Source organism: Somniosus microcephalus, chromosome 26, assembly GCF_052327205.1.
Source record: "Somniosus microcephalus isolate GS21.2 chromosome 26, FLI_Smic_1.0, whole genome shotgun sequence".
In the NCBI taxonomy this organism is placed as follows: domain Eukaryota; kingdom Metazoa; phylum Chordata; class Chondrichthyes; order Squaliformes; family Somniosidae; genus Somniosus; species Somniosus microcephalus.
The window spans coordinates 53,055,325-53,079,928 of NC_141012.1; the positions used below are offsets into that span (position 1 = coordinate 53,055,325).

The 24,604-nt window shown below is 49.2% G+C and overlaps 1 protein-coding gene across 2 annotated transcripts in view; it reads left to right on the forward strand.

Annotated features, from left to right (window-relative positions):
- Positions 1-24,604, forward strand: part of tmem45b (transmembrane protein 45B) — a 78,567-nt gene that overhangs the window by 38,214 nt on the left and 15,749 nt on the right. For both annotated transcript variants that reach the window (XM_085968185.1, XM_085968186.1), the window contains exons 2-3: positions 13,247-13,441; positions 23,246-23,458. In XM_085968185.1, the coding sequence (XP_085824311.1) occupies positions 13,267-13,441; positions 23,246-23,458 (388 nt within the window). In that variant the 5' untranslated portion in view covers positions 13,247-13,266. The remainder of the gene's footprint in view (positions 1-13,246; positions 13,442-23,245; positions 23,459-24,604) is intronic.

Sequence of the window (24,604 nt, forward strand, 5' to 3'; positions counted from 1 at the left end):
GCACCAGGCATTTGTGCATACCTCTACTTTTTGCCCTGCGAGGGTGATGCCTTGCGCATCCTTGCCTGGCCCCTGCCCGCCCTGCTGCTCCTCCTCAATGGGAGCCCAGTGGCTGCAGCAAGGCTGGGGGAAGGCTGCTGAGGGGCAGATGGCGAGACAGCAGATGCCCTTGGGGGTCGGCCTGCACCAGCTCTGGCCTTGGAGGGGCCGGCTGCTGACTGCTCCAACTGTGGCTGGGCGGCAGCAGTCTGTCCAGCAGCTCGTGGCAGCTGCAATGGTGGAGTGGCAGTGTCGGCTGCAGGAATGGTGGCAACCTGGCAGATCGCAGGTGCTCGCTGGTCGCCTGACACATTGGCACTCGCACGGGCCAGCACTGCAGCATGCGCAGCAAACAGCTGAAGGACAGATTGCTGGGCTGCTGCTGCGCGGCGAGTGCCCTGGCGATGCCTGCCTGATCCAGCGAGGGTGGCAGCAGTTAGTGCCCGTGTGGCCCTGGTCTGTGTCCGCAATACACCAGCCAGTGAATGGACGGCACGACTGAGCACTTGGCTAGAAGCCGACTGTGCTGCAGACTCCTGGCCTGTGCTGCCGCGATGTCCTGCAGACTCCTGGCCTGTGCTGCATTGATGTCCTGCACACTCCTGGCCTGTGCTGCATTGAATTGTTCCAGACTCCTGGCCTGTGCTGCACTGAATTGTTGCAGACTCCTGGCCTGTGCTGACCCGAATTCCTGCACACTCCTTGCCAGTGACTCTATGGAGTCAGGCATCCGTGCCACTGCAGCCATGAGCTCAGTGTGCCTGCGCTCAGCCTGGACGGCCATTTCCTCTAGGAGGCGCACCTCCTCTGCGCTGACCGTCGCAGGACTGGAGGCCGCACTCACCCTCTGGGGAGAAGCCCGCCGAGCTTCCCCACCCCTCCCGCATTGCTGCAGGCCGCTGGGTCCCGGAGCTTCACTCTCCCCCGACCCTTCCCCCCGGCTCCCCTCCAGGGAAGACGTGTCCCCTACATCGGCATGGGCTGGCGCGGCTGAGGGTGGCACTGATGGGCCGGCTTCCTCTTCCTCCTCCTCGTCTTCCGAAGGGCTGACAGTGGCAGCTTGAGGGCCCGCCTCCTCACCTGGCGATTCACCATCTGAAAGCAGGAAGGCACAAGAGTAGCTTTAGAGTGAGGACAGGGCGGCAGCGAGGGAGGCATGAGTGGTGCCATTCACCGCATTGGTCGGACAGTGGCAAAGGATGCTGATCTGATGCGCAAGTGGAACGAGAGAGGTCCAAAAGATCATGCCCTTACCATTGGTGCCCAGAACAGGGTCGGCATCTCCAGTGGCGACGGGGCCAATCAGCCGGCCTCCCATAATGCGCTCCACACGCTGGTTGAGGTCGGAGAGCTCTTTGATGTCAGGACGGCCTCCCCCGGTCTCAGTTTGGTTGCGCCGGTTGTGCGCAACCTTGGCCTGCAAGAGAAAGGACAGCCTCTAAGTACAGTGTGTAGCCCTGATCTTGTCTGCACTGCCTCCCATGGTCGAATAGCTTGGACAGTGTGTAACCCTGATCTTGTCTGCACTGCCTCCCATGGCCGAATAGCTTGGACAGTGTGTAGCCCTGATCTTGTCTGCACTGCCTCCCATGGTCGAATAGCTTGGACAGTGTGTAAAGTGCTGAATGTGCAAGTGATTTTCATGCCAGTCCCATAGCTGCTGGATGAGGGCTGGCCATTAGGGCTTTCAGGTCCCTTTGCCCATAATGTGAGGTGCACATGCAAGGATGAGGAGGACACTGGAAAGGGTACTCACCCTGACAACCCGAGTGAGGTCGTTGAACTTCTTCCGGCATTGCACAGCAGTCCTGGCAACCACGCTGTTGGAAGACACCCTGTTGGACACCTCCCTCCAGGCTTTCCGGTAGGCGCTGGGCAGCGGCCTCTTGCCACCTTCTGGGTACAAAACATGGCGCCTGCGCTCCACTCCGCCAACCAGCACCCTCAGGTCACCGCCGCTGAAGCACTACGCTCTCTCCCTGGCCTTCTCCATAGTCCTGGGCGTTGTACAGGTGAAGCTGAAGTGGTCAGGCCTAGGTTGAGGGCTGCAGTGTGCAGGGCATGGCAGGCAAACAAATCGACCCTCCCCCTTTAAGAGCTGACTGGCGCCAGAGTGTCTGCCGTCAATCAAAAACTCGCCGCACCTGCGCTGCGCCCGGCCTCGGTGGTATCGCTCAGCACCGCCGGCTTAGCGCCTAAAGATAGTCGTGCATCGCCTGTTTTAGCGCAGCAGCAACCTCTTGGGGCATTGCGACTGAATATCGGCGAAGGGGGCGCGACTTTGCGCCGGGCGCAAACTTTAGCAGCCGCCCGACTTTACCGCCCCAAAAGTGGCTATACTGAATTTCTAGGCCATAGTCTCAGGATAAGAGGTCGGCCATTTAGGGCTAAGCTGAGGAGGAATTTCTTCACTCAGAGGATTGTGAATCTTTGGCAGTCTCTACCCCAGAGGGCTGTGGAGGCTCCATCATTGAGTATATTCAAGACAGAGACCAATAGAATTTTGGATATTAAGGGAATCAAGAGATATGGGGAGTGGGCAGGAAAGTGGAGTCGAGGTCGATGATCAGCCATGATCTTATTGAATGGTGGAGCAGGTTCAAGGGGCCGTATAGCTGACTCCTGCTCCTATTTCTTATGTTCTTATGACACAGAAGTGAGCCCCAACATCTGCCTCCGAGAGTCTTCACTCGGGTAATAAATGGGAAAAGCTTTCTATTAATACTTTAGCTACCAAATTAGTAACAATACTGTGGAGGAGGAATTCCTGGAGTGTTTACGGGATGGTTTCCTGGACCAATATGTCGAGGAACCAACCAGAGATCAGGCCATCTTAGACTGGGTATTATGTAACGAGAAAGGATTAATTAGCAATCTAGTTGTACGAGGCCCCTTGGGTCAGAGCGATCATAATATGATCGAATTCTTCATTAAGATGGAGAATGAAGTAGTTGACTCAGAGACTAGGGTCCTCAATTTAAATAAAGGAAACTACGATGGTCTGAGGAGCGAGTTGGGTAGGATTGATTGGGGAATGGCACTCAAAGGGTTGACGGTGGATAGGCAATGGCAAACATTCAAAGACCGAATGGATGAGCTACAGTATTTGTTCATCCCAGTTTGGCATAAAAATAAAACAAAAAAGGTGACTCAACCGTGGCTAACAAGGGAAATTAGGGATAGCATAAGATCCAAGGAGAGGACATATAAATTGGCCAGAAAAAGCAATAATCCTGAGGATTGGGAACAGTTTAGGATTCAACAAAGGAGGACAAAGGGATTAATTAAGAAAGGGAAAATAGAATATGAGAGTAAGCTTGCAGGGAACATAAAAACTGACTGTAAAAACTTTTATAGATATGTGAAGAGAAAAAGATTGGTGAAGTCAAGCGTAGGCCCCTTGCAGTCAGAATCAGGGGAATTTATAATGGAGAACAAAGAAATGGCAGACCAATTAAATACATATTTTGGTTCTGTCTTCACAAAGGAGGACACAAATAACCTCCCAGAGATGTCGGGGAACATAGGGTCTGATGAAAGGGTGGAACTGAAAGAAATCAGTATTTGTAGGGAAATGGTGTTAGGGAAATTGATGGGACTGAAGGCCGATAAATCCCCAGGGCCTGATGGTCTACATCCCAGGGTACTTAAGGAAGTGGCCCTAGAAATAGTAGATGCATTGCGGGTCATCTTCCAGAACTCGATAGACTCTGGAACAGTACCCATGGATTGGAGGGTAGCTAATGTTACCCCACTATTTAAAAAAGGTGGTAGAGAAAAAACGGGGAATTATAGACCGGTAAGCCTGACATCGGTAGTGGGGAAAATGCTAGTCCATTCTAAAAGATGTAATAGCAGAACACTTGGAAAAAAGTGACCGGATCGGACAAAGTCAACATGGATTTACAAAAGGTAAATCGTGCTTGACTAATCTACTGGAATTTTTTGAGGATGTAACTGGTAAAATAGATAAGGGAGAACCAGTGGATGTGGTGTATTTGGACTTTCAGAAGGCTTTCGATAAGGTCCCACATAAGAGATTAGCGTGCAAAATTAAGGCACATGGGATTGGGGGCAAGGTATTTGACTTGGATAGAGAACTGGTTGGCAGACAGGAAGCAAAGAGTTGGAATAAACAGGTCGTTTTCCGAGTGGCAGGCAGTGACTAGTGGGGTACCGCAAGGATCGGTCCTAGGACCCCAGCTGTTCACAATATACATTAATAATCTGGACGAGGGAATTGGATATAATATCTCCAAATTTGCAGACAACACAAAGCTGGGTGGGAGGGTATGTTGTGAGGAGGATGTCGTGAAACTCCAGTACGATTTGGACAGGTTGGGTGATTGGGCAGAAACATGGCAAATGCACTATAATGTGGATAAATGTGAGGTTATCCACTTTGGTGGCAAAAACAGGAAGGCAGATTATTATTTGAATGGCAATAGATTGGGAGAAGGGGAAGTGCAAAGAGACCTGGGTGTTCTTGTGCACCAGTCGCTGAAGGTAAGCATGCAGGTGCAGCAGGCGGTTAAGAAGGCAAATGGTATGTTGGCCTTCGTAGCAAGAGGGTTCGAGTACAGGAACAAGGATGTCTTGCTACAGTTGTACAGGGCCTTGGTGAGACCGCACCTTGAGTATTGTGTGCAGTTTTGGTCGCCTTACCTGAGGAAGGACGTTCTTGCCATGGAAGGAGTGCAGCGAAGATTCACCAGGCTGATACCTGGGATGGCAGGAATGACGTATGAGGAGAGATTGTGTCAATTGGGCTTATACTCACTGGAGTTTAGAAGATTGAGAGGGGATCTCATCGAAACCTATAAAATTCTGTCAGGCCTGGACAGACTAGATGCAGGAAGGATGTTTCTGATGGCCGGGGAGTCCAGAACCAGGGGTCATAGTCTAAGAATAAGGGGTAAGCCATTTAGGACTGAAATGAGGAGGAATTTCTTCACCCAGAGAGTGGTGAACCTGTGGAATTCTCTGCCACAGAGGGCGGTGGAGGCCAGTTCACTAAATATATTCAAGATGGAGTTGGATATATTTCTTAAGGCTAAAGGGATCAAGGGATATGGGGAGAAGGCAGGGACAGGGTACTGAATTTGGATGATCAGCCATGATCTCATTGAATGGCGGAGCAGGCGCGAAGGGCCGAATGGCCTACTCCTGCTCCTATCTTCTATGTTTCTATGTCTACGTTTACTGGAAATGATCTTGTGTCTTCAATAGTGGTGGAATACCATGTCAGATCTCCTGTTAGGTTAAAAACTATTTTCTTTCTTAAACAAACAATGAACAAGTGAAGATAGGAAGAAGCTGTACTGCTGCGACGGGCTGTACCTAAACCAGGCAGGGACCAAGGTTCATGCGGAAAGGATAAATATGTAGGTGAAATGTGTTAAGTCTGTGTGTTATATTGCGAATTACTACACAGACCACAAGAGTAACTTTAACCGGACTTTACTATTCGAAGGTCAGGGCGGAACTGTCCAATAAATCATTACACAGCACTTATATACTGGTGTGGTCACCACCGGTATTACAGTATACAGCAGCCAAGATAAAGTAGTGCAACTCTTAAAATAGTTCCCTTAAAGGTAGAACGGTTCTCTTAAAGGTGGAACGGTTACATACACTACAATCCTCCCTTTTTAGCTTAACAGTATATGTTCCCCATTAAACATAACATCATAACATATATACACAACTTCATGTGAAAACAGTTCACAGATTCAGTCTCTGCGGTGGCGCCTCCTGCGCTTCCTGATTCGGTCCAGATAACGCCTCGGTGGTGTAGTAGTTTTCGATGGTGTAGTAGGTTCTTGTTGCTGGGGTGACTCATCTAATAGTCCTTCACTGGACTTAACAGCTTGAACTTCCATAGCTTCAGAACCAGCTTGAACTTCCGTAACTTCAGAACCAGCATTGTTGACTTCTAAAAGCTCGAGTACCTTGGGAAGTTTTTCTATTTCCAAACTGATTCGACTCAGTTCAGAGGGACCACGTGCGTGACCTGGTAGAGGTGATAATGGTTCAGATGGGTCATCATCTTCTGCTTCGTCTTTTCCTTTTCTGCTTCTTGGAGACTCTCTGGGCTCCACTCCCAGCTGCATGCACAGTTCCTCCTCCTCTTCCTCCTGTTGCCGTATTAGCGCCACCATCTCCCGGTGTTTCTTAGACTTTTCGTGATTCTTCATGGTTTTTGCACTTTGGAAGATTTCCCCACAAGCTGGGCAGAACAGGTCGTGGTAATATTCGGTGTCGTCCTGAGCTAGGCCAGCGAGAGGGTCTTCTATTTCCTCCATGCCCAGCTGGACGTTAGCCAGCTTTTGTTCCAAATCCAGACATCTCTCCTGAAGAGACTTCTTCATGTGTTCAGCTTCATCCAGCTTTTTCTGGGCTTCCTGCAAGTCTTTTACTAATGACATCATTTGTGATTTCAATACTTCAACTTCATTCGGAGATTGATTGATCGGACTATTCAATCCCTCTACTGGAGCAGCTGTTTCAGCATTCTGTTGTTCTACATTGACGTGAGTCAGCGTACTCTTGGCATCCAAGGGCTGCTCTGCTGCAATCTTCTCAGTCTGTGTTGCAACCTCAGCTATTTCAATAACTTTTGAGAGGTGCGAACCCCTTTCCTTTGAAGATTGAAGCTCATGTTCAAGTTTTTCCCATTTCAGAGTCTTGTCCCTCAGCATATGAAGGAGTTGGCTGACCGTTAACTCTTCTGACATCAGACGTTTCCCAGTATCGTCGTCATGTGTTTTTGACGTATAGGCTGCCGGGCTGTTTGTAACCTTGCACTGGGGCTCCTTTGCTGCTTTTAATTCGCCATCATCTGCAGCCTCCACCATTCGAATTTCAACAAATGAATCGTCCGGTGATGCTGCACCCAACTTCAGTAGGAGCTCGGAATTCATGGCAACCAAATCAGCCTTTTCTGCCTGCAACCTGCTAACAAGCGCCTTCAGTTGCTGAACATCTTGCTCCACCAGATTAGAGCACGCACCTTCAGAAACCGAGTCAGTTTTGATTCGTTTGGCCTCCTCGCGCAGACGGTTTGTGTGTTCCTGCTCCATTTTCTCCATCAGCTGCTTCTGCTGTCTTTCCAGATTCTCCCACTCTGTGTCAAAGAACTTTTTCGTTGCATTCATCTCTTGCTCAAAACGGCAAATCATTTGTTCTAATTGCTGTTGTAGTTTGAAATGGAGTTGAGTTCGAGCCCAGTGTTCCTCAGAAATGTGCATGTCTGTAGACTGGACAGACTCAGAATTCTCTGTCAAAATATGTTGTTGTTGTTCAGTGGAATTCTGTTCTGATACTTTGTTCTCCTCTGAAGCATAAGCATTTATGCACTCCTTCGTTTTTCCATCATTAGTCTGCAAGTCCATTTTAGACTTGTCTTTTGCACATGGGCTGGTCTTACCATCATCAGTTCCAGAGTCTGAGCTGATTGTCTTCACCGAGTTCTCACTCTTTATTGCTTTTAGGGAGTGCCAGTCCATATTTATTTTCCTGATCCACTCCCGTCCCAGAAGTGGTGGACCTCCCTCAGGTAGTACATATAAGTCCATTCCTTGGTGTTCTTTGCCCTTGTGTCTCACCTTGACTTTTATCTTTCCGATGGGGTATACTCTTTGCCCCGTGTATGTCTGCAATACAATCTTGGTATCTCTCAAGGGTATATGTGAGAATAGCCGCTTGTAGTCCCTTCGGTTTATGACTGTTAGGGCTGATCCTGTGTCCAATTCCATTTTCACTTGGACTCCGGCTATCTTGAGCGTGACCCAGGTAGTTTGTAGGTCAGCTTCCTTACTCACATTGTGAATTCTCAGACTACCCAGTTCCTGGCTGTTGGAGTCTGAATCCGCATTCTGTTCATCCGAACTCTTCTCAGCCACCTTATGTACCTTTCTGCACTTTTCCTGTGGTGACTTTTTGTTGCTGGTCTTCTTACCTGACCGGCATACGTTAGCTATGTGACCAAGCTTGCCACATTTTCTACATTCCTGGTTTTTAAACCAGCATTGGTTCTGATCGTGTGTTGTCTTTCCACAATGATAACATTTCGTTGTACCCAAAGCCATTTGATCTACGCCGAGTACCGCTGCCTTCAGCTGCATTTCCGCCGTGCCTCTCGCTGCGGCTTCGTGCGATGCTGCAATAGAGACAGCCTTATCAAGTGTAAGATCATTCTCTTCGAGCAGTCGCTTTTGTGTTCCTTCCTTTGACAACCCACACACGAACTTGTTCTCTCAGTGCCTCTGTCAGATTTTCCCCAAACTGACAGTATTTCGCTAGCCTACGCAGTTCAACCAAGTACTCCGCATTGCTTTCCTCTTTCAGTTGCGTTCTCGCATAAAATTTAAATCGTTCCGCTAACATCAGCGGTGTGGGGTTCAAATGATCCTTCAGGACAGCAACAATATTAGCGAAAGTCTGATCCGTCGGTTTAGCTGGTGATAGAAGATGCTTCAATAGCCCGTATGTCTTCGCACCCATTGAGTTTAGTAAGGTTAGTGCTTTATCATCATTTGATATTTTATTTGCCTTACAATATATCTCTATGCGTTCTACATACGTGGCCCAATCTTCCACATCGGGATCGAAATCGTTGATGTTACCACGCTTAGGCATCTTCGCAATCTTTTTGAGAAACAACAACGAAATTTTTCTTTAACTTTTTTTTCAAAAATGGCGGTTTCCCGCGCTTATCTTCTTCCCCGCCTCTGAGAATGGCGGTTTCCCGCGCTTGTCTTCTTCCCCGCCTAAATGGCGGCTTCCCGCGTTTCTTCCTCTGGCGGAAGGGGTGAAGCTTTGCCCTCGGGCGACGACCGCTGGCTTTTGGGGTTCGCAGCCTGTGCGCCGGCTTCAGTTTATTCTGAAAGCGCGAGAACAGTTGATTGAGTTCCTTGTTCCCTTTCCCGACAGGGGCAACCGGGCGCTGGGGACAACCAGTTGGCGGCGGACAGTTCCAGCTCTTGGTCCTTTGCGGAAAGCTGCTGTAAGCCGCTGGGCGGAAATCTCGCTCGGTCTCCCTCGCTCGGTCCCGTTCTCCCTCGCTCGCTCGGTCTCCCTCGCTCGGTCCCGTTCTCCCTAGTGCAACTCTTAAAATAGTTCTCTTAAAGGTAGAACGGTTCTCTTAAAGGTGGAACGGTTACATACACTACAAACCGTATAAAGTTAAATCTCCCATTATAAATGTAGTGTATGTACCCGTCTACCTTTAAGAGAACTATTGTATGTAACCGTCCACCTTTAAGAGAACTACGTTAGGTGTTTCACTACTTTGTTGGCTTCTGTATACTGTAATACCGACGGTAACCACACCGGTATATAAGTGCTGTGTCAGGATTTATTGGGCAGATTCGCCCTGACCTTCAAATAGTAAAGTCCTGTTTTAAGTTACTCTGTAGTCTGTGTATTAATTAACTAAACAACCCACAGACTTTACAATAAACACATTGTTTTTGCTACATGCTTCCCTGATCTCTGTATTTATGCAACGCCTGACTTCATCACTACTGTCAGCAGGTCTGTACCCAATTCCTACCAGAGTCTTGCTTGCTTTGGTCATCCTTAATTCTACCCATAGTGCTTCCGCCCCCTGCTCACCCTCACTGACATCCCTTCTTTAAACCGCTGTAATATTGTCCTTTATCAGTAAGTTCGAAGGTGCCGTAAGCAGTGTAGATGGGAGCAACAAGTTACAAAGGGGCATTGATAGATTGAGCGAGTGGGCAAAACAGTGGCAGATGGAGTTCAATGTGGGAAAGTGTGAGGTCATCCACTTTGGATTTGAGAAAGAAAAATTGGAATATTTTCTAAATGGCAAGAGACTAGGAACTCTGGAGGAGCAAAGGGATTTGGTATCCATGTACACAAATCTCTAAAAGATAGTGCACAGGTACAAAAAATAATCAAAAAGGCTATTGGAATGTTGGCCTTTATCTCGAGGGGGCTGGAATACAGAGGGGGAAAGTGATGCTTCAGTTGTATGAAGCCTTGATCAGACCCCATCAAGGTCACATGCTCATACGTGTCAGCTGTGGCTCAGTGGTAGACTTTATATCTCTGAATTAGAAGGTTGTGTGTTCAAGCCCCACTCCAGAGCCTTGAGCCTATCATTCAGGCCGCCACTCCAGTGCAGCACTGAGGGAGTGCTGCACTGTTGGAAATGCCATCTTTCGGATGAAACTTTAAACTGAGGTACTGACGGCCCTCTCAGGTGGACGTAAAATGGCACAATTCGAAGAAGAGCAGCGTAATTCTCCCCGGTGTCCTGACCAATATTTATCCCTGAACAATCATCACTAAATCAGGTTATCTGGGCATTATCACACTGCTGTTTGTGGGACCTTGCTGTGCGCAAATTGGCTGTTTCATTTTCTATATTGGTTACAGATTGGCTGTGAAGCACTATATAAATGTAAGTTCTTTTTACAAGTAGATCTTCTCTTTCTTGTAATCTTTCCTAATTCTGGGAGCGAGCTAGTGCACAATGTCTTTCTGTGAAGATTCCATTGTGTTTGATACCATTTTACCTAATGTTACTTCCTCTGCTAACACAGCTCAGCTCAGTTTGTTGAACAGCTTGGCTACAGATACTTTCCCCCCCAACCTATTTCCAGAACTGAAAGGAAGGCTCAATCATAACTGTCAGTCATACTCAAAACTGAGCCAATCCCACAGCATGTTTTTATTTGAAATGTGTGTCTTCGTTCCTCCCTCAAGTATCTTTGCTTGAAGATACGGGGCAGCGTTCGTATCGCTTGAAGCTAAGTCAGTGCAGCTCGATATCAAAGTCTTCATATACAGGAAACTCTCTTTTATCCGGCACCAACGGGACCGGCGTGGTGCCGGTTGATCAAAAAGTCTAGATTAGAGAGGTATACTTACCAAGGTACGAGAGTCCCGGTTACACGGCCACAGGTGCAGGAGCCCCGGTTACACGGCCACAGATTCAGGAACCCCGGTTACACGGCCACTAATATATAGTAAAATGTACCTGAACCTACTCCTGAATTTTGCCGGTTAAGAGAGATTTCCGGATATTTAGGTGCCAGTTAAAAGAGAGTTTCCTGTATTGTGAATTAAAGGGACAGGCAGCTGATTAAAACAAGATAGAGCTGGTTCCTTGTTGCCGCAGACCTATTGCAGCAGGTCACACTTTCAGGACAGAAGGGAGAAGGAGGGAACGCTAGTTAAAAGTATTGTTGGCTACCCGTGTTAGAGTGGGATATGCCCAGCTGGATGTGGTGAGCGATACAATGGTGGGCGCGTGTTGTACATCACAGCCATTGTCTTCGGGCCCCGCAACAGAATCTGTACCCTTGCAACCATGCACTCTAATTCAGGCCAAAACATACTGTTCGTACCCTCCCATCTATTCAACCCTGAGCTGAGCTTCTGATCCCATATCCACTCCATCACCAAGACTGCCTACTTCCAACTCTGTTACATCTCCCGACTCCGCCCCTGCCTCAGCTCATCTGCTGCTAAAACCCTCATCCATGCTTTGGTTACATCTAGACTCGCTGACCGACATTGGCTCCTGATCCCCAACACCTCAAATTAAAAATTCTCATCCTTGTGTTTAAAACCCCGAATGGTCTTGCCCTTCCCTATCTCTGTAACCTCCTCCAGCCCTACAACCCTCCAATAACTCTCCATTCCTCTGACCCTGGCCTCTTGTGTATCCACTCTTCCCTTCTCCTCCCCCATTGGCGGCCGTGCCTTCAGCTGCCTAGGCTTCAAACTCTGGAATTGCCTCCCTAAACCTCTCCGCCTCTCTACCTCTCTCTCTCTTCCTTTAAGACCTATCTTAAAACCTACCTCTTTGGCCAAGCATTTGGTCACCTGTCCTAATATCTCCTTCTTTCGTTTGATGTCCTTTTCTGTTAAGTACAGCTCTGTGAAACGCACTGGGACCAATGATCCCCCTGGTGTTTTTTAGGTGCACGGCCCACTCAAGGGACTGCGCAGGACCGGCAGAGAGTTGCGCGGCCGTGCAACTTATAGGGAATGTTGATTGGGACATTTTCCTATGTTAAATGCGTGATATAAATGTAAGTTGCTGTTGTAGTATATCCAGGGTTATACTCCCTTGCAATGGCTTCTCTTCCCGCTCCCGCATCGTTACCTCTGGTGTCCCCCAAGGATCTACCCTTGGGCCCCTCCTATTTCTCATCTACATGTTGCCCCTTGGTGACATCATCTGAAAACACAGCATCAGTTTCCACATGTACACTGACAACCCACAGCTCTACCTCACAACCTCCTCTCTCAACCCCTCCACGGTCTCTGATTTGTCACGCTATTTGTCTGACATCCAGTACTGGCTGAGCAGAAATTTCCTCCAATTAAATATTGTGAAGACCAAATCCATTGTCTTCGGTTCCCGCCACAAACTCCGTTCCCGAGCCACTGACTCCATCCCTCTCCCTAACATCTATCTGAGGCTGAACCAGGCCGTTCCCATCCTCAGCGTCTTATTTCAACCTGAGCTGAGCTTCTGACCCCAAATCCTCTCCATCACCAAGGCCGCCTATTTCCACTTCCGCCTGTCTCTGCCCCGCCTCAGCTCATCTGCTGCTGGAACCCTCATCCATGCCTTTGTTACCTCTAGACTCGATTATTCCAATGCTATCTTCACCATCCTCCCACCTTGCACCCTCCGTAGACCTGAGCTCATCCAAAACTCGCACCAAATCCCATTCACCCATCTCCCCTGTGCTCGCTGGCTCCCAGTCTGGCAACAACTCGAATTTAAAATTCTCATCCTTGTGTTCAAATCGCTCCATGACCTCAGCCCTCTCCCTATCGCTGTAACCTCCTCCAGCCCCACAACCCTCCGAGATCTCTGCGCTCCTCCAATTCTGGCCTCTTGCACAGCCCCAATTTTAATCGCTCCACCATTGGCGGCTGCGCCTTCAGTTGTCTGGGTCCTAAGCTCTGGAATTCCCTGCCTAAACCTCTCCGCCTCTCTACCTCTCGCTCCTCCTTTAAGATGCTGCTTAAAACCTGCCTCTTTGACCCAGCTTTTGTTCATCTGTCCTGATATCTCTTTATGTGGCTCGGTGTCAAATTTTGTTTGATGGCGCTCCTGTGAAGCACCTTAGGACATTTTACTACTTTAAAGGCGCTATATAAATGCAAGTTGTTGTTGTTGTTAGCAATAGTAATGAACTGTCCGTCTGTACAGGGTTTCAAACCCAATTGGCGATGGCGAATTTCAAAGGACACGCTCTGCCAGGCAGCTTCTTCCTGCTCTTCGGCCTCTGGTGGTCAGTGAAATATTCATTCAAATTTTTAATGAAGAAGAATAAGTCCTTCAGGCTGTGCTTCGACCGAGTGGAGCTCGCTGAGGGGATAGCGAAAGCCATTTTCTCATTGGTGGGTGAGTACTCTCAGTCCTTGTGGTTATTGTTTGCTGCTTGAGGTAGTGGGGAAATGGGAATTTACCCAGAGACAGAGCAACTGTTCAACTCCATAAAATGTCACAGTGACCGCGCACCCAGGGTGAACACACACTGTGTCACGGTGACCACACTCCCATGGTGAACGCACACCGTGTCACAGTGACCACACTCCCAGTGTGAACACACACTGTGTCACAGTGACCACACTCCCATGGTGAACGCACACCGTGTCACAGTGACCACACTCCCAGTGTGAACACACACCGTGTCACAGTGACCACACTACCATGGTGAACACACACCGTGTCACAGTGACCACACTCCCAGGGTGAACACACACTGTGTCACAGTGACCACACTCCCAGGGTGAACACACACCGTGTCACAGTGACCACACTCCCAGGGTGAACACACACCGTGTCACAGTGACCACACTCCCAGGGTGAACACACACCGTGTCACAGTGACCACACTCCCAGGGTGAACACACACCGTGTCACAGTGACCACACTCCCAAGGTGAACACACACCATGTCAGGGTGACCACACTACCATGGTGAACACACACCGTGTCACAGTGACCACACTCCCAGGGTTAACACGCACCATGTCACAGTGACCACACTCCCATGGTGAACACACACCGTGTCACGGTGACCACACTACCATGGTGAACACACACCGTGTCACAGTGACCACACTCCCAGGGTGAACGCACACCGTGTCACAGTGACCACACTCCCATGGTGAACACACACCGTGTCACGGTGACCACACTACCATGGTGAACACACACCGTGTCACAGTGACCACACTCCCAGGGTGAACACACACCGTGTCACAGTGACCACACTCCCAGGGTGAACACACACTGTGTCACAGTGACCACACTACCATAGTGAACACACACACCGTATCATGGTGACCACACTCCCAGGGTGAATGCACACCATGTCACGGTGACCACGCTCCCATGGTGAACACACACTGTGTCACAGTGACCACACTCCCAGGGTGAACACACACTGTGTCACAGTGACCACACTCCCAGGGTGAACACACACTGTGTCACAGTGACCACACTACCATAGTGAACACACACACCGTATCATGGTGACCACACTCCCAGGGTGAATGCACACCATGTCATGGTGACCACACTCCCATAGTGAACACATACTGTTATAAATCTCATCATAATCAAGAAACTACTCATGAAATGATGCTGGATGGCCAGCTGGTGGCGCCGTCCAAGGAGTATAAATACTCAGGCGTTGGCCCCAGCTTTCCAGGGACATTTTGTAAGACAAGGAACTAGTGAAGTACAACTAGACCTCCATGTTCTGAAACAAGTTGATTAAAGCCTTGCTTTATACTCAAACCAAGTGCGTAGTGAGTTTTATTCCGTCAATTTAATCAACTTGATATCGACTCCACGCTTTGGGTGATTCGGGAACAGCCAGCTATGACTCGAACCGTAGAAGGGAACTCAGACAAGTAATCGATCCATCATGGAGAAACTACTCAGATCCGCCCGTCTCGACCTGGACCTGAATTCACTTACAGCCGCTAAGGTATGGAAACACTGGTATCGTACCTTTAGCAACTTCCTTGAGGAGTGTGGTGAGAATGTTCCTAACAAGTTACGAATGCTTGCTAATTATGTATCCCCTCATGTGTTTGACTATATCGAAGACTGTGTAGACTATGACGCCGCTATCCAAATACTACAGCAGCTATATGTCAAGTCCCCAAATGAAACTTTTGCTCGGCATCTACTGGCCACGACTCGACAACAACCCGGGGAATCACTTGACGAATTCCTCCAGAAACTTCGCAGGCTCAGCAAGGATTGTAATCTTAAAGCTGTTACAGCTGAACAGTACCAGGAGGAGTTAATTCGTGATTCCTTTATTAATGGGATTGCGTCTCCCTTCATACGTCAGTGTCTGTTGGAGAATAAAACCCTCAAGTTACAGGCTGCCTATGACCAGGCATGTTCTCTGGACTTAGCAAAGAGCAATGCAGACACCTTTCACCACGTGCACGGGCTGCTGCTATCACTTTTAGTGACTCTTTCGATAGGCCTCGGGCGGAAGCCCTCACGGATGACGACTCCAACCTGGCTGATGACAACCCTACCCTAGAAACCTACACTGATGATGACCCCGCCCTAGCGGCATCTTGGCAATCTGGAAGAAAGTGTTTCTTCTGTGGAGGTGCGTTCCATTATAGGAAATTTTGTCCTGCTCATAATGCGACCTGCAATCATTGCAGCAAGAAAGGTCACTTTTCTAAGGTATGCCAGTCAAGAGCTGCTGTTAGTAAGAAAGGCCACTTTTCTAAGGTATACCGGTCGAGAGCTCCTGTTAGTTTTGCAGCTACTATCTATAAAATTGCTCCTCTCCCAAGAGCCACTACTAAGGTTACAACTGCAATCTATAAAACTGCTCCTCCCCCAAGAACCACCACTAAGGTTACAGCTGTCAAGGGTAAAACTGCCCCTCCTCCCATCACAGCTGTTTTTCCCCAAAGTCTGTCCCATGCAGCCACGAAGGTTTCGGTAAATGGACACATTTTGAGTGCACTAATCGACTCATGCAGCTCTGACAGCTTCATTAGTAAGCGGGCTGTCAGTAAGTTAAAACTGCGTATTTACCCCTCGGACAGGGAAATTGCAATGGCTCTGACGACACTGACCACCAATTCATCCGGCTTTTGTCTTGTCGACCTTATTCTCAATGGCCGCACTTATTTCTCCACCAGGCTCGGGGTGCTCAAGAACCTATGCAGTGATGTGCTCCTGGGACAGGATTTCCAGAAACAACACAAAAGAATCACTTTCGAGTTTGGAGGGTCAAAGCCGGAGCTTACTATTTCCAAAGTACCGTTTTGTGCGCTTTCGGCGGCTTCGCTCGATGAGCCCTCCTTGTTTGCCAATCTTTCCCCCCAATGTAAGCCCATAGTCACTAAATCACGACGTTTCAGCCAAGATGATCGATCCTTTATCGAGACAGAAATCTCTCGCCTTCCAGCTGACGGTATCATAGAGTCATAGAGTTATAGAGTTATACAGCACAGAAAGAGGCCCTTCGGCCCATCGCGTCCGCGCCGGCCATCAAGCCCTGTCTAATCTAATCCCATTTTCCAGCATTTGGTCCGTAGGCTTGTATGCTATGGCATTTCAAGTGCTCATCCAAATGCTTCTTGAATGTTGTGAGGGTTCCTGCCTCTACCACCCTTTCAGGCAGTGAGTTCCAGATTCCAACCACCGTCTGGGTGAAAAAGTTCTTCCTCAAAACCCCTCTAAACCTCCTGCCCCTTACCTTGAATCTATGCCCCCTTGTTATTGACCCCTCTACTAAGGGAAAAAGTTCCTTTCTATCTACCCTATCTATGCCCCTCATAATTTTGTACACTTCAATCAGGTCCCCCCTCAATCTTCACTGCGCTAAGGAAAACAACCCCAGCCTGTCCAGTCTTTCTTCATAGCTGAAGCACTCCAGCCCAGGTAACATCCTGGTGAATCTCCTCTGCACCCTCTCCAATGCAATCACATCCTTCCTATAGTGTGGCGACCAGAACTGCACACGGTATTCCAGCTGTGGCCTAACTAGCGTTTTGTACAGCTCCATCATAACCTCCCTGTTCTTATATTCTATGCCTCGGCTAATGAAGGCAAGTATCCCATAATCCTTTTTAACCACCTTATCTACCTGTCCTGCTGCCTTCAGGGATCTATGTACATGCACACCAAGGACCCTTTGATCCTCTGTCCTTCCTAGGGTCTTACCATTCATTGTGTATTCCCTTGCCTTGTTAGTCCCTCCAAAATGCATCACCTCACACTTTTCAGGGTTAAATTCCATTTGCCACTGTTCCGCCCATCTGACCAACACATCTATATCGTCCTGCAGACTGAGGCTACCCACTTCGCTATTTACCACCCCACCAATTTTCGTGTCATCTGCGAACTTACTGATCATACCTTTCACATTCACATCCAAATCATTAATGTAGACCACAAACAGCAAGGGACCCAGCACCGATCCCTGTGGTACCCCACTGGACACAGGCTTCCAGTCACAAAAACAACCTTCGACCATCACCCTCTGCCTTCTGCCACTAAGCCAGTTTTGGATCCAATGTGTCAAGGCACCCTGGATCCCATGGCCTCTTACCTTCTTGACCAGTCTCCTATGCGGGACTTAATCGAAAGCCTTACTGAAATCCATGTATACCACATCCACTGCACTACCCTCATCCACACACCTAGTCACCTCCTCGAAAAATTCAATCAAATTGGTCAGACATGATCTTCCCTTGACAAAGCCATGCTGACTATCCCTGATTAATCCTTGCCTCTCCAAATGGAGACTAATTCTGTCCCTCAGAATTTTTTCCAATAATTTCCCTACCACTGATGTTAGGCTCACTGGCCTGTAATTCCCTGGTTTATCCCTACTACCCTTCTTGAATAATGGTACTACGTTAGCTGTTCTCCAGTCCTCTGGCACATCCCCTGTGGCCAGAGAGGTTCTGAAAATTTGTGTCAGAGCCCCTGCAATCTCCTCCTTTGCCTCACACAGCAGCCTGGGATACAACTCGTCTGGGCCTGGGGATTTATCCACTTTTAAGCCTGCTAAAACCGCTAGTACCTCCTCCCTCTCGATGCTAATATGTTCAAGTATATCACAGTCCCCCTGCCCGAATTCTATGTCTACATCGTCCTTCTCTATAGTGAACACAGATGCAAAAAATTCATTTAAAACCCCACCTACATCTTCTGGCTCCACACACAGATTGCCACTTTGGTCCCTAATGGGGCCTACTCTTTCCCTAGTTATCCTCTTTTCCTTAATGTACTTATAAAACACCTTAGGATTTTCCTTTATTTTGCTCGCCAGTGTTATTTCATGGCCCCTCCTCGCTCTCCTAATTTCTTTTTTAAGTATCCCCCTGCACTTTTTATACTCCTCTAGGGCTTCCTCTGTCTTTAGTCCTTTGTATCTGCCTCCCTTTTTTTCCTAATCCATTCTCGTATATCCCTTGACATCCAAGGTTCCCTGGGCTTGTTGGTCCCACCCTTGACCTTTACGGGAACATGTTGCCATTGTACTCTCTCAATTTCCTTTCTGAAAGACTCCCATTGCTCTGATGTGGATTTTCCTACAAGTAGCTGATCCCAGTCCACTTTGGCCAGATCCTGCCTTATATTAAAATCGGCCTTCCCCCAATTTAGAACCTTTATTTCCGGTCCATCTCTGTCCTTTTCCATGACTACCTTAAATCTCACCGAATTATGGTCACTGTCACCAAAGTGTTCATCTACTAACACTTCTACCACTTGCCTGGCCACATTCCCTAGAATTAGGTCCAGTACCGCCCCCTCTCTTGTAGGACTTGCTACATGCTGGCTCAAAAAGCTCTCCTGGATGCACTTTAAGAATTCTGCACCCTCTAAGCCTTTCACACTCTGACTATCACAGTTAATACTGGGGAAGTTGAAATCCCCCACTATTATTACCCTATTATTTGCACATTGCTCTGAGATGTGCCTACATATCTGCTCCTCTGTCTCCCCCTGACTGTTTGGGGGCCTATAGTACACTCCCAGCAAAGTGCTTGCCCCCTTTTTGTTTTTAAGTTCAACCCATATGGCCTCATTAGAGGAACCTGTTAATATATCATCCCTCCTTACAGCAGTAATTGACTCCTTAATTAATATTGTGACACCCCCTCCTCTTTTACCCCCCCCCCTCTGTCTCGCCTGAAGATTCTATACCCCGGAATATTGAGCTGCCAGTCTTGCCCCTCCCTCAACCATATCTCCGTGATAGCAACAATATCATACTCCCATCTGTTCATCAACACCTTCAGTTCATCCACCTTATTCGCAAGACTCCTTGCATTCAAATAAATGCCATCCAGCCTTGCCCTACTCATTGAGCCATGTTCATCTTCCTGGCGGGCTCAAGTCGTCGTTGTTAAAGATCCTCTGAAGCAACACAAGAAACGTCTTTGCATCGATTACTCGCAAACTATTAACCAGTATACCGACCTGGATGCCTACCCACTACCACGCATCGATGACATGGTCAATAACCTTGCCAACTACAAGGTATTTTCAACTTTTGATTTAAAGAGCGCATATCATCAAGTGCCGTTAAAGGACTCTGACAAGAAGTATACGGCCTTTGAGGCCAATGGTCGGCTTTACCAGTTTCGTCGCCTTCCATTTGGGGTCACCAATGTGGTGGCCGTCTTTCAACGGGCAATGGATAGCCTAGTCAAACAGGAGAACTTAACGGACACTTTTCCATATCTGGATAATATCACCATTGCTGGTCATCACAGAATCACAGAATCACAGAAACCCCATAGTGCAGATAGAGGCCATTTCGGCCCATCGAGCCTGCACCGACACATATCCCACCCGATCCCCGTAACCCCTATACCAACACATATCCCACCCTATCCCCGTAACCCCACGTATTTAATCCCCCTAACACTAAGGGTCAATTTATCATGGCCAATCAACCTAACCCGCACATCTTTGGACTGTGGGAGGAAACCGGAGCACCCGGAGGAAACCCATGCAAACACGGGGAGAATGAGCAAACTCCACACAGACAGTCACCCGAGGCCGGATTCGAACCCGGGACCCTGGCGCTGTGAGGCAACAGTGCTAACCACTATGCCACCGTGCTGGAGCACCAGAAGGAGCATGACGCCAACCTCCAGAAATTTTTTGACGTTCTCCGTCGTCGCAACTTAACCTTAAATGAGTCCAAATCTGTGAAACCAGTACCATCAGTCAACATCCTTGGCTACTGGGTGGACAACGGAGTCATCAAACCGGATCCAGAGCGACTTCGTCTGCTTCAGGAGCTCCCTCCCCCTACGAATCTCGGCTTTCTTCGTCGGGCATTCGGCATGTTCGCCTATTATGCGAAATGGATACCCCACTTCTCCGACAAGATCCAGCCCCTGCTTCACGCAAAGTCATTTCCATTAGAGGCAACGGCTATTTCAGCTTTCAACCTCCTCAAGCGACAACTGGAAAAAGCCATGCTTCGCTCCATTGATGAAAATCTTCCTTTCGTGGTCGAGTGCGATGCATCGGAGGTGGCGATCTCTGCTACCTTGAATCAAGGTGGTCGACCCGTGGCATTTCTGTCCAGAACTTTGCAGGGTAGCGAGCTCCATTATCCTCCTGTCGAGAAGGAGGCTACGGCTATCATCGAAGCGGTACGTAAATGGAGTCATTTTCTCGCTCATCGCCATTTCACACTTATAGCCGATCAGCGCTCCGTGGCCTTTATGCTGGATAACCGGAAACGCACTAAGATCAAGAATAACAAAATACAACTCTGGAGGATGGAATTGGCCACCTTTGGATACACCATACATTATCGACCCGGCAAAGAGAATGTAGTCCTGGATGCCATCACGTGGCCATTCTGCTCTTCTATGTCAACTTTGATTCTGGCGGATCTTCATACTGACTTCTGCCATCCTGGCGTTACCCGTATGCTGCACTTTGCGCGATCTAAAAATCTCCCATTTCCTATGGAAGATGTGAAAAGAACATGCTCCTCCTGTAGAATTTGTGCGGAATTAAAACCGCAATTCTTCCGTCCATCGGATGGCTCGCTCATACACGCTATGCAGCCTATGCAGCGACTCAGCATTGACTTTAAAGGCCCATTGCCCTCCTCAACGCGGAACACCTACTTACTGACTATGGTGGATGAATATTCATGCTTTCCCCTGTTCCAATATGCTTACTTCCACAGTGATCAAATGCCTCAATCAAGTCTTTTCCCTTTGCGGTACGGCCAATTTCATCCACTCTGATCGGGGTCCCTCCTTCATGTCAAACGAACTCAAAAGTTATCTCTCCTAACGGGGAATCGCCACAAGTAAAACGACATCCTACTGTCCCATCGGTAACGGACAGGTTGAGAGATACAACGCTACCTTTTGTAACGCTGTTCGTCTTGCACTGAGGTCACACAACCTGCCAGACCAGCAGTGGGAAACTATGCTCCCTGACGCGTTGCATTCCATCAGGTCTCTCCTTTCTACGTCTACCAATGTCACACCTCACAAGCGATTCTTCAGCTTCCAGTGTCGCTCCAGCCATGGGATGTCCCTACCGTCATGGTTGGCAGCTCCCGGCCCCGTGCTGCTCTGAAGATTCGTCCGATCATCTAAAACCGATCCTCTCGTTGATGAGGTAGAACTCACGGACGTCAACCCCACGTACGCACACATGCGGTACCCTGATAGCCGGGAGTCCACCGTTTCGCTCCAGGACCTGGCTCCCTGTCCAGCCGGTTCAACGGACTCAACCAATAGAGGGACCCACGGGGATGATGCCGACACTCTGCGCTCCCCCAAAGATGACGCCCTACCTGGGGCATCGAGAGATCTGCCAGCTGCCCCACCGGATCCACTCGGGGAGCCGAGCGCTCCCCATGGGATGGCCATCCGAGGCCAGGACGCCGGTCAATCCCCGGCTATCCAACAGGGTGAAGCCAGTTCTGCGCCTGTGGGGACCCGCACCCGGAGTCACGATCTCCCCAGCCTCCCTCGGGTCGATCAGAGCAACACGGGCCCTGCCGATCCACCGGTATGGATCAAGCGGCCCAGGGACCAAGACACGGTCCGGGGAGACGTGCCTTCTGGCTATAAACAAAAATCTAAAAGACTGCGGCTATTCGTGGTCCGCCTGATCCGCTAAGAGGAAGTCGTTGGACTTCCAAATCTTTTAGGCAGGAAGAATGTTATAAATCTCATCATTCATCAAGAAACTACTCATGAAATGACACTGGACGGCCAGCTGGTGGCGCCGTCCAAGGAGTATAAATACTCGGGCGTCGGCCCCAACTTGCCCAGGGACATTTTGTAAGACAAGGAACTAGTGAAGTACAACTAGACCTCCATGTTCTGAAACAAGTTGATTAAAGCCTTGCTTTATACTCAAACCAAGTGTGTAGTGAGTTTTATTACGTCAAACACTGTGTCACAGTGACCACACTACCATAGTGAACACACACCGTGTCACAGTGACCACACTCCCATGGTGAACACACACCGTGTCACGGTGACCACACTCCCATGGTGAACGCACACCGTGTCACAGTGACCACACTACCATAGTGAACACACACCGTGTCACAGTGACCACACTCCCATGGTGCACACACACCGTGTCACGGTGACCACACTCCCATGGTGAACGCACAGCATGTCACGGTGACCACACTACCATAGTGAACACACACCGTGTCACAGTGACCACACTCCCATGGTGAACACACACCGTGTCACGGTGACCACACTCCCATGGTGAACACACACCGTGTCACGGTGACCACACTCCCATGGTGAACGCACACCATGTCACGGTGACCACACTACCATAGTGAACACACACCGTGTCACAGTGACCACACTCCCATGGTGAACACACACCGTGTCACAGTGACCACACTCCCATGGTGAACACACACCGTGTCACGGCAACCACACTACCATGGTGAACACACACTGTTTCTCCTGGGCCCCCAGTGACAGTGAAAGACCTCACCTGTTTAGTTCTCACTGGCCCTGGCTTCTCTCCTGCTGTCCTTACCTGGTGAGAATGCCAAACGTTTTCCTGCTCAGGCTACAGTTCAGATGGTGCGCTGTTACACTGGTTTGCTGCGCATGCTTATTGATGGATAGATGTCGGAGAGTTTAGCTCTGCTCTTTGTGTCTGGGTCTGTCTCTAGGAATTCTAGCCGAGCAGTTTGTCCCTGATGGGCCCCACCTGCACCTATTGAGCCAGGACAGACAATCGTGGGTTAAACTAATGAACTGGCAGCACAGCACCATGTACCTGTTCTTTGGCATCTCCGGGATCATAGACATCCTCACGTACAGCTCACTCAAGATCCCCATTGGCCTGGACCGCCTGGTGCTCTCTCTAGCAGTGTTTATGGAAGGTGAGTGAGTTCATGGTCCTATACGTTGCCTGCTTGACACAACACTATTTGGGGGTAATTTTGACTTTGGGGAACAGTGTAACACAGGCGATATCGATTCAGCCGCCCATTATACACCAGCACCCAAAACCAGCATTACCTCCTGTGTGTAACCATGGTCCCATCACACTGGAAACACACTGAGCAAGTCTAGAACATAAAGGTAAAAACTGCCTCCTGCCCATTGAGACAGACTGACCCATCCACAGACTGACCCATCCACAGACTGGCCCATCGAGACAGACTGCCCCATTGAGACACACTGACCCATCCACAGACTGGCCCATCGAGACAGACTAACCCATCGAGACAGACTGCCCCATTGAGACAGACTGACCCATCCACAGACTGGCCCATCGAGACAGACTAACCCATCGAGACAGACTGACCCATCGAGACAGACTAACCCATCGAGACAGACTACCCCATCGAGACAGGCTGACCCATCGAGACAGACTGACCCATTGAGACAGACTGCCCCATCGAGACAGACTGCCCCATTGAGACAGACTGACCCATCGAGACAGACTGCCCCATCGAGACAGACTGCCCCATCGAGACAGACTGCCCCATCGAGACAGACTGCCCCATTGAGACAGACTGCCCCATCGAGACAGACTGACCCACTGAGACAGGCTGACCCATCGAGACAGGCTGACCCATCGAGACAGACTGGCCCATCGAGACAGACTAACCCATCGAGACAGACTGCCCCATTGAGACACACTGACCCATCCACAGACTGACCCATCGAGACAGACTGCCCCATCGAGACAGACTGACCCATCGAGACAGACTAACCCATCGAGACAGACTGCCCCATTGAGACAGACTGACCCATCCACAGACTGACCCATCGAGACAGACTGCCCCATCGAGACAGACTGACCCATCGAGACAGACTGACCCATCCACAGACTGACCCATCGAGACAGACTAACCCATCGAGACAGACTGCCCCATTGAGACAGACTGACCCATCCACAGACTGACCCATCGAGACAGACTGACCCATCGAGACAGACTGACCCATCGAGACAGACTGACCCATCGAGACAGACTGACCCATCGAGACAGACTGACCCATAGAGACAGACTACCCCATCG